Source organism: Oreochromis aureus, linkage group 12 (assembly GCF_013358895.1).
Source record: "Oreochromis aureus strain Israel breed Guangdong linkage group 12, ZZ_aureus, whole genome shotgun sequence".
NCBI classification, from domain to species: Eukaryota; Metazoa; Chordata; class Actinopteri; order Cichliformes; family Cichlidae; genus Oreochromis; species Oreochromis aureus.
In genome coordinates, this window is record NC_052953.1 from 14,323,782 (window position 1) to 14,337,192 (window position 13,411).

Below are 13,411 nucleotides of genomic sequence, written 5' to 3' on the forward strand. Positions count from 1 at the left end.
TTAAAGTTCGCAGAGGAAAAACACATGGTGTCAAATGAGGGTACAGGTAAACTTAACCCACACACAGACAGACACACACACAAAAACATGTCACAGCTTCGCACAGTTGAACTCCTGCCCACAATTTAATCCCATGTCATTGTTCTCCAGGCATGCATTCATCAGCACTCAAAACTGTCATAAAGCATTGACTCATCCCATTTGAAGAGGAGCAGGAACTATGTGGAAAGGTTCTTTGAAAAGGAATCAGTTTTGTTTATTGTGAAGTGAAAATGATTAGAAGGGCTTTTAAAGGAGAGATTTATAACAAAGCAGACCTGCACTTGTAACTTTTCTGCTGAAAGTGAAGTAAAGGTACAAACTGATTTTGTGAACACCTGCCAATCAATCAAAGAGTTTCCCTGGCACCGTCAAACGCGAGCCTGATGCTACAGCACCATCTTGTGGAAACACTCATAGGGATTTTTCCATAAACTGCTCAACTGCAGAAATTCAGGCATGCATGTTTGCTAAAGCAAGTATGTTCAGAAACATGCCAACAGACAATTATCATATCTTTAATTTACTTCCTATACCAAGCTAGCAAGATAAGGCATCTCACATTTCTTCTGCATATGGACAATGTACAATATATCATATTTTTTGTAGCTCAGGAGGTAGAACAGGAAACAGGTGGTTTGATCCACGGCTGCTCCCAGTTTACAGGCCAAATATCCTTGGGCAAGATACAAATCTCAAGTTACTCACAGATGCATCCATTTGAGTATGAATGTGTTTGAAGGTTAAATAGAAAGCACGTATATAGAAAAAAAGCTTAGAAAAAAGTTCTTGTGTGAATGGAGCCTAGCTGTATGTAAGAACCAATCTATTTAATATTCAGTTGTCTCAAGCAAACTATTCTCTTGTCTTGGTATCAACACTTTAATATCTCAGAAAAACTTTTCCATACACACCTACTGATAAAAGCATACTTAAAAAAAAAAAGTCCCACTGCTCACTGTGGGAAAATATGTTCAAATACAAAAAACAGTACATTTATGGGTGCAGCACAGTCCGGTAGACGCTTCTAGAAATGAGAGCTTTGCTTACTTGCCTACTGAAGCATGATAACCACTTTTTGTCTGGCGATGTTTAACTTGGCACAGATCAGGCAGGTTTCAGCCTAGAGCTTAGCACCAAAGTACCGCACAATTATGTGTAATTTATCTATTAAGTTATACAGTGAATAAAATGTATTCACAGTCAATGTCCCTACTTAAAAAAAAGAACAAACAAGTAAGAGAAAAGCTTCACTGACAATGCCATATAATGTGCATTTAGGCTGCTTATCTTGGATTTCTTTATGTGTAATCAGAGCACATTAGCCTGAGAAAAAAAGAGAAACACAGAGTACATTAAATATATATACATACAGGTATTTAACCAAACACAAGGCAGCCTGGCATTATTTTATGATCAGCTGACACCAGAGATAAATTCATATTTGTAGATTAAAGAGAACTCTTGCTCAAAAATGTGCAGACCTGGAATTGTCTTCGTAGTACAATGTATTGAAATAAACCTCTTTAAGGTACAATTTTGCATAAAAGGGAAAATAAGCTTTTGTGTACCAACAATGATATGTTGAATTTGGTCTATTAAATTTAAAAATTAAAAATTAAAATGTTCTTGCTTTGTAATAATATACTAAGCCCTGTTTTGGGGCCATTTTTTACAAGTACACAGTACAACAGTACAACACAGTACAACACACAGCCATCTGTCCACTTCGACACATTGTGAATCAATTTGACCTGTTTTGGTGTTGGGCTGTGAGCACAGGTCCCAGTTAAAGTTATCAGGACTTTTTCCTGATGTCTCAAAAAGAGTCACAAAGATGCTCACGAATAGCTCACTGGTGGTGATTTGTAAGACTCTGGCAGCACTGCTTCTGTTCCTCCTTGAACAAAGAAGGCTGTTGTGCCACAAAGTGATCACCTGTCAAAAAGTAAATACTGGTATTTGTTAAAAAAGTATATAGATAAAAATTAGTTGTTGGTATTTAAACTGTTGTGAATGACTTGTTGACCTATAATCCCTCAAACATATATGACATGAATGGTATCAAAGTAATTTTGAGCCAGAAACAATATCTCTGTCACAAGCTAGATGCTGCCTACAATCAATTTTTGGCAAAGTGCATGTCTTTTATTTATTCAGTTAAAAAGTCTCATTGATATTTATAATGCATTTTTCTATATACAATGATGTGTCCAAGAGGGCAGCAGAAATTGCAACAAATATAACATATAACAGCTCTACGAATATATTTCAAGTTGCCCAAAAGGATTGGATTGATTATGATGTAGAATGCAGAGTAGATAAAATAGTGCAGATTTGGGAGGATACCTATGACAAAACAGGTAATTTCTTTTTTTATCCTGGCTAAATCATGTTGACTGATTATTTACCAATATAAATAACAACATTATACATAAAAAGCAAATTCAATATTTGGCAGATCATCCAGCTGCTAGGTCGATGCCCTACTATGCTCCTGTCCAGCTTCTTCTGCAGCAGTCGTCTCCTGGTATCTCCTTCACAGTCTTAAGATTAAACTGGGGGACACAGCAAACCTTGTTGCAGTAGCATGTATGGATGTAGCATCCTAGAGGGCTGGACTACCTTTGCAGGCCATGCAAAGCCATGACAAGGACAATAATAAAAGCAAAACTAGAGAAAAAAAAATCAGCGGGCATCGCCTGCCTGTTCAAAATCAGAATCAGAGTCCTTTATTGACATTAAATATCAGATGTTCAAATAGATTAGAAGCAGCTCCTTCGTAGCAGCATTTAGAATAAATAACAATGAAAACAAATCCAAAACTACCACCATATACACATGTGTGGTGATGTGTGATGTAAGAAGTACAGATGTGAAATTTGTACAGTAATGGCTTGTGAAAAGAAAATGTGTTTCTGAGACTGTTAATCCTGGTTTGGATGGACCTGTAGCGTCCCCTAGAGGATAGCAACTCAAACAGGTGACCTCTGAAGCCTCTTCCACTGAGCCTGGGTGCAGTGAGTGAACCACATATATAAAGATGCTTTCAATGGCTGAGCGATAGAAGGTCACCAGCAGCTTCTCAAAGGTGTTGTTCCTTCTGAGCACTCCCAGGTAGCGCAGAGCTGACCTGATCCCCCTTTTCAGGTCAGGTGAGTGAATTAGAGAGAGATGGTCAGACTGGTCTAGGTCTGGGAGCTGTGTGGCTCTCTTATGTTATATGTGTGTAAATGCTTCCCCCTGTCGTCACACATCTTACATTGTGTCAGAATGTAGGCAGGACAGACTGGAGGTTTGCCTGATTAAAATCAACCGTGATAATGGGGTGTCCCTGTCCTAAAGGGGGGTCCTTGTTGCCGCTCCAGTGCACCTGTTCTCACTTTAATTTGCTCCAAATCAGGTGAAACTGTTTCAAGTTGCTTTATGTTTCTTAACTGGACAGACTGGTATTTCTGGTGTTTAACTAACTTTGTGTTGTACTATGATTACCGAGTCTTCCTTTTTTTTTCTTTTTTAAAAAAATGTTCTCCCTAAACTGTTTACATATCTATAAACTCTATAAAAACTCGTGTAAACTATTTGGGATGTCTACGCTTTGTTTTGTAACAGTGTGCTTTTCTTTTCGTTTCCTATTAAGTGAAAATGGGCTTGACACTTTAAAGACAGGCGAAACAATTTGGCTTCAGCTCGACCCCTCTCCTGAATTATGTAATAGTTGTAAAAGACCGCCTACTCTTTCTTTTGCTATGTGGCCATTTACGACTGGTGGAGAGGAAACGGCAGCTGAACGAAAGTCGCCACTCGACCAGAATCAACCCAAGCCTAATTTTAAACGCTAAAAGCTTCATTAACAGTATGTAACTATGTCTTTGGAACCCTGTGAAGAAACTGTGGAACACTCCGCTTTGCTCAAGCTCCTCTCTGCACTGTTTTATGCCGGAAGTTCGTTTCTTATTACCGTAGTGAACAAAACCGTGCTGACAACTTTCAGGTAGGTGTCGCATTGTAGGGATATCACTAATTTATTCATAGTCGAAGGACGGAAGCAAAAAAATCTGTGAAGTTCACACATAAAGGAAGCTTGTAATAATAGTTTATTCTCTGTTGTCGAGTCATATTTAAGTCTTCTGCTGTTTGTGTGTTGACTTTGCAGATTTCCCTCCTACTTGTGTCTGGGAATTGGACAGGTAAGTTGTCCAGGTGTGAATACCTCCCTCCCACCCGCCACTCCACTAATAATAAACAAATACAAACTCATTTTATTGTCCTTTCAGATGATCACCACTGTTATTGTTCTTTATGCGGCCAAAAAGAGCAAAACGGTGCAGTTTCAAGATTTCGACAAGAATGTTCTCTTAAAAGTAAGCACCCTCACCCCATTATCATATCTCTATTTATTCTCTATTTAATGTATTTTGTGATCTATAAATCTTTTTCTTTGTTATGCCCAGATTTTCCCCCTCCCTTTGCTGTACGTTGGGAACCATGTTACAGGCCTGGCAAGCACCAAAAAACTCAGGTTTTACCAGTTCATTTGCATCACATTTAGTCCTTAAATTTAGTTAAATTTTTCTCAGTACTCATTTATGCGGTCTTCCCGAAACTGTGTTATCTGTTACAGTTTACCCATGTTTACAGTTTTGCGGAAATTCACTATATTGATGACAATGATCTTGGAAGCGTATATACTAAGGTAAGGAGTTATTCTAACTATGTATTACTGTTAGAGCCTTGAAGCACTTTAGGGCCTTATCTCATCTGATTTGGTCTGAAATTTCTTAAAGTACCTTACATGAAGAGGTTTCTAATGGATTTGTTAATGGAGTTAAACAATGTGAGAGCTCTCAGTGTAGGATGTGAGATTAAAAAAAAGATTTAACAACGGAAGTGTCCATTAATGTATGCCTGTTTTGTCGTCTTTATCTCCATTTTCAGAAAAACATTTCCAAAGCATCTTGTGTACAGTGTTGTGACCATAGTATTTGGTGCTATGATTGCTGCAAGGTATAGTTTTGTTTTTTGTTTTTATTTAAATTACTTTTGTAATTGTATTTCTCCATGAACTGCAAAAACAAAGTTGGCTTTACCTCCATCTCTAATGTCTCCTATAGTTCGGACCTGGCCTTTGATTTGGAGGGCTATACATTCATCCTGCTTAATGATGCATTCACTGCTGCCAGTGGAGTGTACACCAAGAAGAAACTTGGTGATAAGGTAGGATTTCCTGTTCCGTAGAAACACAGAGATGATTTGAGTATTGCTGCTTCGGTAGATATATCTCTGTCCAGCTGTTGTTTGAAAAATTAACAGAAAAAACAACAAAACAATTCTACTGCACAGCTGTGCTGCCAAGAAAAAGGGGGCACAACCATCCAAAGCAATGCACAGTGAAGAAGAGTGTGCAGGTAGGGTGGATTGGGTGGAGACTCGTGTCAGGTGTGATTTGTGACAGAGTTGGAGCTATAGGTGGGACGGCTCAGGCTGAGCAGTGTGCAAACCAAGTTAAAGAGGCAAAGCTGAAATTGTTTGGACATGGGCAGAGGAGGGTGGATTTTTTTGGAGAAAGGATGCTGAAGATGGAGCTGCTAGGCAGAAGGAAAAGATGAAGACCCCAGAGAAAATTCATGGATGTAGTAAAGAAGGATATGCAGAGGGTTGTGTGACAATGGAGGATGCTAGGAGTGGAGGCAGATGATCTGCTGTGGTAACCCCCAAAGTAACAGCTGAAAGTAGAAGAATATTAGAAAAGAAAGCTGAGCATTATCTTTTTAAACAACAAAACAGAAGGCTTTGGTGTTGTTCACAAATATCCTGTGATCATTGCAGTTCCACGGTAGCAGCATCTTTATATCTAAAACCAGAATCGTGGGATTCGCACATATTTTAACCTTTTTTTAAATGCATAGTGTTGCGGACATCTAATGACACATGTGCCTCACAGGAGTAAAATGTTAACATTCTCAATACTTTGAAATGTGCCCATTGCATAACGTAGTGTTTGCTCTGTTTACATTTGTTTTCCTCCTTCTTTTTGTCAAGGGTCTTGGGAAGTATGGGGTCCTGTTTTACAATGCATTAATAATTGTCATTCCTACTGTCTTGGCAAGTGCATTTACTGGAGATTTAAACAAGGTAACCTCTGATCAGGTGCATTATTCCTATTTTTTGTGTTTTGGTTTTCTGTGCTAGAGACTGTATTCTGTTACCACCCTTTATGTTTTGATCCACAGGCAGTCACATTTGAAGACTGGGTGAAAGCCACATTTGTCTTTTGTTTCCTTATGTCATGCTTAATGGGGTATGTCACTATAATCCAGTCCAAACTGTTCAGTTATTGTAGAAATCAAACTTCCTTGAGTTGGTCATTCCATATAAAATTGATCAAAGATAACTAGGATGTGATGAAACTTATTCTGACACAGAAGGGGCGATAGCTAGGTGGTGAATATGGTATCAAATTGTAGGTAAAAAAGAAAATAAGTTGGAAGGGCATATGTTCTACCCACCCATCTATATATATTTTCAGGGGCTATAACTTGGAAAATATTCATAGTGTGAAGGCAGAATTTTGTCAACTTTTATTAAACAAACTAAAATATTTGCACAAATAAAACATTGTTGAATCTGAGGGTGTTGAATGGGAGGGTGGACGATGGAATGGCCCAGATGTTAGATCGCTGCTCAAAGCTGTTTTGCTTTTCTCCTAATTTTCTTTAGGTTCGTGCTGATGTATTCCATCATCCTCTGCAGCCATTATAACTCAGCACTTACAACCACAGTAGTTGGGGCAGTAAAGGTAAAAGCACACTGATGTTAGTTTTTTATGGTACAAAGTCCAAATATTAAGAGTTCTTTGAAAAACTGTTGACTGAAATCCACAGCAAAAAATTTCCTCCTCTTTTCTTGGCCCATGGTGATGGAGAGGTGGAGGGATTTACTAAGATAGTTTTTTTCGTTATTTCTAACACAATGATACTAAAGTGAACAAATTTTTACCTTTTCCTCAGAATGTTGCAGTGGCCTATATTGGCATGTTTGTGGGTGGAGACTACCTGTTCTCTTGGACTAATTTCTTAGGCCTAAGCATTTGGTGAGTAGTAAGACTTAAATGCTATTTTCTGTTCCTGACTACAGTTCAGCGTGACTCTATAAGAGGCCATATTTCTTCACAAAGTCATACAGTATGTTATGTTGAATATGGGCAAATTAAAATCCTTTCCAAGCCAAATTCCAATCTAGAACAAAATATTGATTGAAAGTGAAGATTAGCCATTATCTGATAAATGTAGTTTAGTCTGCAGATTTTGTTTCCTTCAACATATTTTTAGTCACTCTATGGTTAAACAGCAATTAATAACATATGCTTAAAAAGTCATTGCTTTTATCTTTTTGGGTTTCAGTATGTCAGGTGGGCTGATGTACTCATATATGACCTTCAACAACAAGAAACCATCTGGAAGTAACACAGAAGGAGCACAAAAGCTGAAGCTTCAGATCTCCGAGGAATCGGCAGGAAAGTACTCTGTCATCTAAAGGGATTTCACCACTTGGTGGCGCTGGTCTGCTCCATATTGGAGCATGATATTACTTCAGCACTTATGTGCATTAATAAGCAAAAAAATAAAATCAATAAAATGCTTTCCAAGTATATTCCAGGTTCCATGTATTTCATTATGCTTTTACATGATGAACAAATTGACAAGAAAGGCGTAAATCCTGGGTCAGGTTCAGTGAATGTTTATTGAAGATCAACAATGACAGAACAGTGTGGACAGCCTGTGAGAGAAAATTTGTACTTTAAAACATGTAGTATATCTACCAAGCAAGCAGGATCGCCCTATACACTTAAATATGAAAACTGATGGAGGATGTTAGCAGTGGTGAAAACTGAAACTACAAATTAAAATTTCAAAGCTCTCTGTAAATTGTGCACTCGATATTCTAAAACTACATGAATATATTAAATGCCTTAATCTTTCTCAAACCGAAATATAAACAAAGGGTAAAATGTTTCCAGGTATATTCTAATTGGCTAGAATAAATCATTTGGTTTATTGATTATCAACAATCCACTTGGCTTCCAGTTTCACCATTACTTAAAAAAAACAAAAATCAAATTCGATTGACTTCTTGAGTGACGGCTTTCTGGTGCAGGTTTCCCCAGAACAGAGGCAGGGCACTTGTGAAGGGCTTCTTACAGTGTTAAGAGATGTAGTGTTGCTTCAGGAAAAAAAACAAAAAAAATCCACTACACATCAGTTTATGATAAACAAGTGCCATTTCTTCTGGGCAAAACAACCTAATATTCAGTGCATTGCAAACTTAATCCAAGACTTGATGGGGGCTCCAAGTACTTCATAAAAACCAATGAGATGCCCAAATGTATGTTTTACAAACATGGGATATTTGTGTTGCAATATTTCCCTTTTATGAGTTAATCAAACATATGGAAAAAATGACTTGTAATGAGATACATATATAAAAAAAACTGCCACCCACTACTATGGTACTGTTCCCATATCAAAACTAGTCAGCCAGCTTTTAATATAAAAGGTGACTGACACTCATTGTAAAACATCTCCCACCTAGTTGAAAACACTTTTTGGTTGCGCAAACTTGTTACGAGGAAAACCACAAAATCTAAATGTTTTCCTGTGTTTAAAAACTACTTGGAACCTTTGAACACTGTAGAATCTGGTAGACTGTATTTAGAAAACAAGTCTTATGCTTGTCTGTTACTGTTGAGAAAATAGTTACATGTATATATTTAGACAAGCGTCAACTGTAAAAATTTGACTTTTTTAAAAAGCTTGTACCTGATCAGACCTGCGGATTAGGGTTGCAATGATCACACACATAAAAATGGCCCGTGTCATATAATGTCAGACTTTTCCATCTTCCCTGACTTCCCTCTTGTCTACCTTTGCCCTTAAATAAAGTTGTACCTGTGAGGCAAAAAACTAGCTGAACCTTTCTCAGTCCATTTCTACTGCCACTGCTGTCATCAGTGGCAGTGAAATTGTGCTTATAGCACCAGAGATGAAACCTGGGAACATGGTGAGACGCCATCTGACAGTTGAACTCAACATTTCCTATGGCTGACCACACCCTGTATCATTCCGTCCATCTGAGCTTAATCCATATATACAGTCATACACACTCTTATACTCACAATATACTTAAAAAAAAACTTGTTACCAAAGTGCAAACAAAACCAAAACATGATACGTATCCTTTCTTTGTCTTTAGAAGACAGAAGAAAGAAAGACATTCTTCATATTGTCAAATCTACAATTATAGCAGCCTAAAAAGGATAAAATTGAAGCTGAATAAGGTGCTTTAGCTTGTGCCTTCCTGATAATGTGTGTGGGAACAGATAACTGTAACACTGATCTCAAGCCAATCCAGCTCTTTTACAAAGTCTGTTTTCACAACTTTACAGGAAAAAAACTAAACTACTTGTTGATCTGCATTTTAGGAAGAATTTTAGCGACAGCACATGTAACAGGAAGGCGTACTGGGAAGGAGATACGAGGGCAGGGAATGGGAGTCCGGGATGAGGAAGTGGGATGGGTGTTCGTTCAGGCAGACAGGTTGTTAGCCAGCTCGATGAGCGCGAGAGCGCCGTGGAGTCGCTCTCGTTGCTCCTGGAGGCGGCGCTTGGCTGCTCCTCCTTGGGTGCTCTTCTCCTCCTCTGCAGTCTCTTCTTCCCCATTCTCTTCATCAGACTGGAGAAACTCCATTGGATCCTGCTGCTCCTGGTCCTGCCCTCTAGCCTTGCCCTGTGGCTTCACCTTGGTGGTTGTAGGGGCACGCTGCTCACGGGTTCGCCAGTATCTGCAAGGATAAAGAGCACATTACCATACAATGTAAACAAAACAAACAAAAAAAGCTATTTAAATGTGCAAATCTTCCTCACATTCCAGCTTTTGTACATATGAGCCTACTTTCACTTACTTTGCCAGCCACTCTGCCACAGCCTTGTTATCCACAGACTGAGCCTTCCCCAGACCCTCCTTTGGTTCTTCCCTCTTCAGACGGGAGAAAGGATGCTTGGGGCAGTGTCGGTTAGCATGTGTGAACCGATTGCCACATCCTGCAGAGGAAGCATCAAGTCTGAATAACTGCAGAAAATGACTGGAGGCCATGTTTTTGGTTTTTGTCATTTTTACGTAGTTAAAATGTGTAGTGCACAACATTTTTGTGGTTTACTACTGTTATAAACAGTACACAACAGTACTTCAGTCTTCTTAGAATGGATTACTATTAATAAATTAATGAGTAATGATGTTTACTCAAATATGACTTTTTATAAGTCACATAGCAACAGTAATGATTTTTAGATGGTACATGAAATTACAGCAGACTGTTACACTGTCAGTTTTGTTTCCCAGGTACTTTCCAAGTATTAGTTTAAGGCTCTAGTCAGTCATAGTAAACAAACCACATTTCATCTTAATGGAAAGTACCTTGAAGACACCAAAGGTGAAAACTTTCAGTTTGCTGTTTGTGATAATACTTTTTTAAAAGGCTAACTGCATGGCCTTTTCTAAAAAAATAAATAAATCTACATTTGACACCCACCTTTCTCAGAGCAAACAAAGGGTTTTTCCCCAGTGTGCAGGCGCTGGTGGGTCTTCAGCTGTCCACTCTGGACAAATGCCTTCCCACAGTTTGGGTAGTCACACAGATAAGGCCTCTCACCTGGGGTGAAACAAGATAAGATATACTTTATTCATCCCACAAGTTGGGAAATTGCTTAAATTGTATTTAAGCAATTTATAATGGGTCAGCAGACTTCTCTCACCTGTGTGTGTCCTCTTATGGGCCTGGAGAGACTTCTCTCTGGGAAACACTCGGTTGCAGATGTTACAACGGATACGGCTGGATGAAGTCTCCCCCTCGCTTATCAGCTCCCGGACTGTGTCCGCCCGTGGCCGGCCTCTGCGGATACCATCCTGACAGCGAGAACACACAGAATCATTGCTCTGGCCCTATCAGACTTATCAAAGGACTTTGGATGAATGAACACCTATGGTGCAACAGCTTTGAGACAAAGCAGGTTATAATATGCCAAACCAAGGACAAACTGTTTTCACTGCTTCATAATCTAATACATTTATAACACATATAATTTGCATTTCATACAATGTATCAACGTGTCAGTCTGACTTCATTTAATTAGCTCACGTGTTACACTGTAGCTGAACGGCACGTTCATTATAATTCATTCACATCCGGTTACATTTTTGGCGCGCGACTACACGTCATATTGGAGCAGCTGCTCCAGATTCAGGAACTGGGGGTTTAAAATCCACCGAGTCACACCCTAATGCGCGGGCGTTTTTTAAATGACTCTATATGACGCCATATTGAGGCCGACTCTCTGTTTTAAGTAATCACATTTCAAGAGGATATATAACTTTATTTTATTTTTTTTAAAAAGGTGTTCATTCTGATCGTGCTGTTCTGCTGTGATAACTATGTATGGGTTATTGCGCCTGTTATACACATGCTAGATCCTTTCAGACCTGCTCTGGAGGTTCTTCAACATATCAATGAATTAAGTTGCAAAGGGTCTTTTAGGCTTATTACACTGTTGTCAGCAGTCTCTGCATTAAAAATATTAAAGTATTAAAAATATTAAAGTATTAAAATACTTAAAAATACTTTCTGCTTTTAGGTTGCGCTCAGACTGTACGACATCCAACCATGCCACTTTATAAAGAGTATCAAGACAAACTTTTACATAAGCGTTTTACCTTGATCTGCTCAGGTGAAGGAGCAGTGTCCGCTTCCCTGGCCGTCTGAGTCCCGGTAGGGGACGCGGCTCCACTCCCTGAGCCCGGGCTCAGGGTCACATTGTGGGCGTTCTCTCCCCACTTCCACGGGTAGACCATAAAGTCGCTGAAGCCGGGGCTTGTCGGAGTTATGGCCTCTGCTTTCCTGGGTTTAATCGGGGTGGTCTTGATGACGGACACCAAAACTCTTTTAGGCGAGTCATTGCAGAAAATAACGTGAGGGTGCTTGCTCTCAGCCATCGTTTGAGTGTCAAAATCCCGGTGTTTGACGCAAAACTATTTTTTTTTTTCAAAAAGATAAACGAGCAAGTGTCATAAATAGTTTGCCTTCTTAATCTGGAGTAAATACTTCCTTCATTTCCAAAGAGTACAAGAAGAAGAAAAAATCTCGGATCCGCTCTCTGCTATAAAGTAACTACAAAAGTTGCAGGAATATGTGAAGACTGCGGTTTCTTTCCTTCTTGTCGCAGCAGGTCGTCTCAATTGACCTGTGTGCGCCCACAGGAGCGTTGTCCCGCGTTGCAAAATCGCGCCTGAGCAGTGCATCCTCCAATCCGCTGCAGGAATCCAACCCCACGTGTCAAAAGAAGCGAATGGCAGCAGCCATATGGCTCTACCTAGCCATCCTCCAGACCAGTAGGAGACGCGAAGGGCTCTGTGCACACTAATTGGCCGAAAAGCTTTTGTCCAATGAGATTTAAACACCTGATGCGCGCTCTCGCAGATTGACATCAAGGCTAGCCAAAGAAAGCGATTGTGGCCCACGGGTTAGCCAATGGGAGCGAAGGGCGGTTAATTTTTTTTTTACATTGCGGATGAGCAGATGGCTCTTTTCCCGCGCTGAAGAATCTGTTTATGTTATTACATGTTTTTGTCGTTTTAAAGGGAAAGAAAACGGTGGTTCCGAGGCGCCAAAGTTACGTAATCACTGTAGGGCGGAAGTAATAGAACAAAGGCTTTATTGTGTGCGAGAAATGGAAACAGAAACTTAGGGTTATTTGAAATTTCATTATATTAATGCAATATACCTAAAGTGGTTTATCTGTTTAACCCCAAACCCTACTAAATCTCTAGATACTGTGTTCTTCAGATGATTTAATTTCTCCAGTAAAATGTAGTAAAGTGTGCTGTCAATCATCCGTTCCTGGCAGTTGGAAGACGACCCTGCCCTGCTTTCACTGTCATCCTGTTTGTCGCTCATGTTTCAGTTACCTAGTAAGAAACAATTGAAATACAATCCAGGGCACTCTCTTAAATATAGTATAGTGTCCCAAAGGGAGTGCAGATTTACTGCTGGATGAACACCATCCAGGCCATCCCGGACTATACACACTACAGACACTGAATTTAAATGTACTGATGCTGTTTTATAATTATTAGCTTTCTGCATTTGAGTGTCACACACCTGTTTTAGTAAATATTGTGGGAGTTTCTTTCTTTCAAATACTCAAACAAAAACTGCTACTAGACTTGATAACATTTACACTCTTTCATACATTTCCTGCTATACATTAATACTGAAACATTGCACACTAACAACACAGACTTGTATATTCATTCTGCTATGA

General features: G+C 39.3%; 2 protein-coding genes across 2 annotated transcripts; one reads left to right on the top strand and one right to left on the bottom strand.

The window, feature by feature from the left end:
- The first annotated feature begins 3,360 nt into the window (after window positions 1-3,360).
- On the top strand, window positions 3,361-7,692 carry slc35d2 (solute carrier family 35 member D2). Its single transcript, XM_031727348.2, has 13 exons — window positions 3,361-3,442; window positions 3,680-4,033; window positions 4,196-4,229; window positions 4,317-4,403; window positions 4,494-4,561; window positions 4,664-4,735; window positions 4,978-5,046; window positions 5,154-5,256; window positions 6,082-6,174; window positions 6,273-6,340; window positions 6,760-6,838; window positions 7,050-7,132; window positions 7,443-7,692. The coding sequence occupies exons 2-13, from the start codon at window positions 3,906-3,908 to the stop codon at window positions 7,573-7,575; spliced, it is 1,017 nt and encodes a 338-aa protein (XP_031583208.1). The 5' UTR covers window positions 3,361-3,442; window positions 3,680-3,905; the 3' UTR covers window positions 7,576-7,692.
- Window positions 7,693-7,756: 64 nt separating this feature from the next.
- On the bottom strand, window positions 7,757-12,359 carry znf367 (zinc finger protein 367). The gene is made up of 5 exons (XM_031727351.2): window positions 11,805-12,359; window positions 10,850-11,000; window positions 10,627-10,746; window positions 10,000-10,138; window positions 7,757-9,879 (listed from the first exon to the last, which is right to left on the bottom strand). Exons 1-5 carry the CDS (start codon window positions 12,081-12,083, stop codon window positions 9,624-9,626), a joined length of 945 nt encoding a protein of 314 aa, XP_031583211.1. The 5' UTR covers window positions 12,084-12,359; the 3' UTR covers window positions 7,757-9,623.
- Between the last annotated feature and the right edge of the window lie 1,052 nt (window positions 12,360-13,411).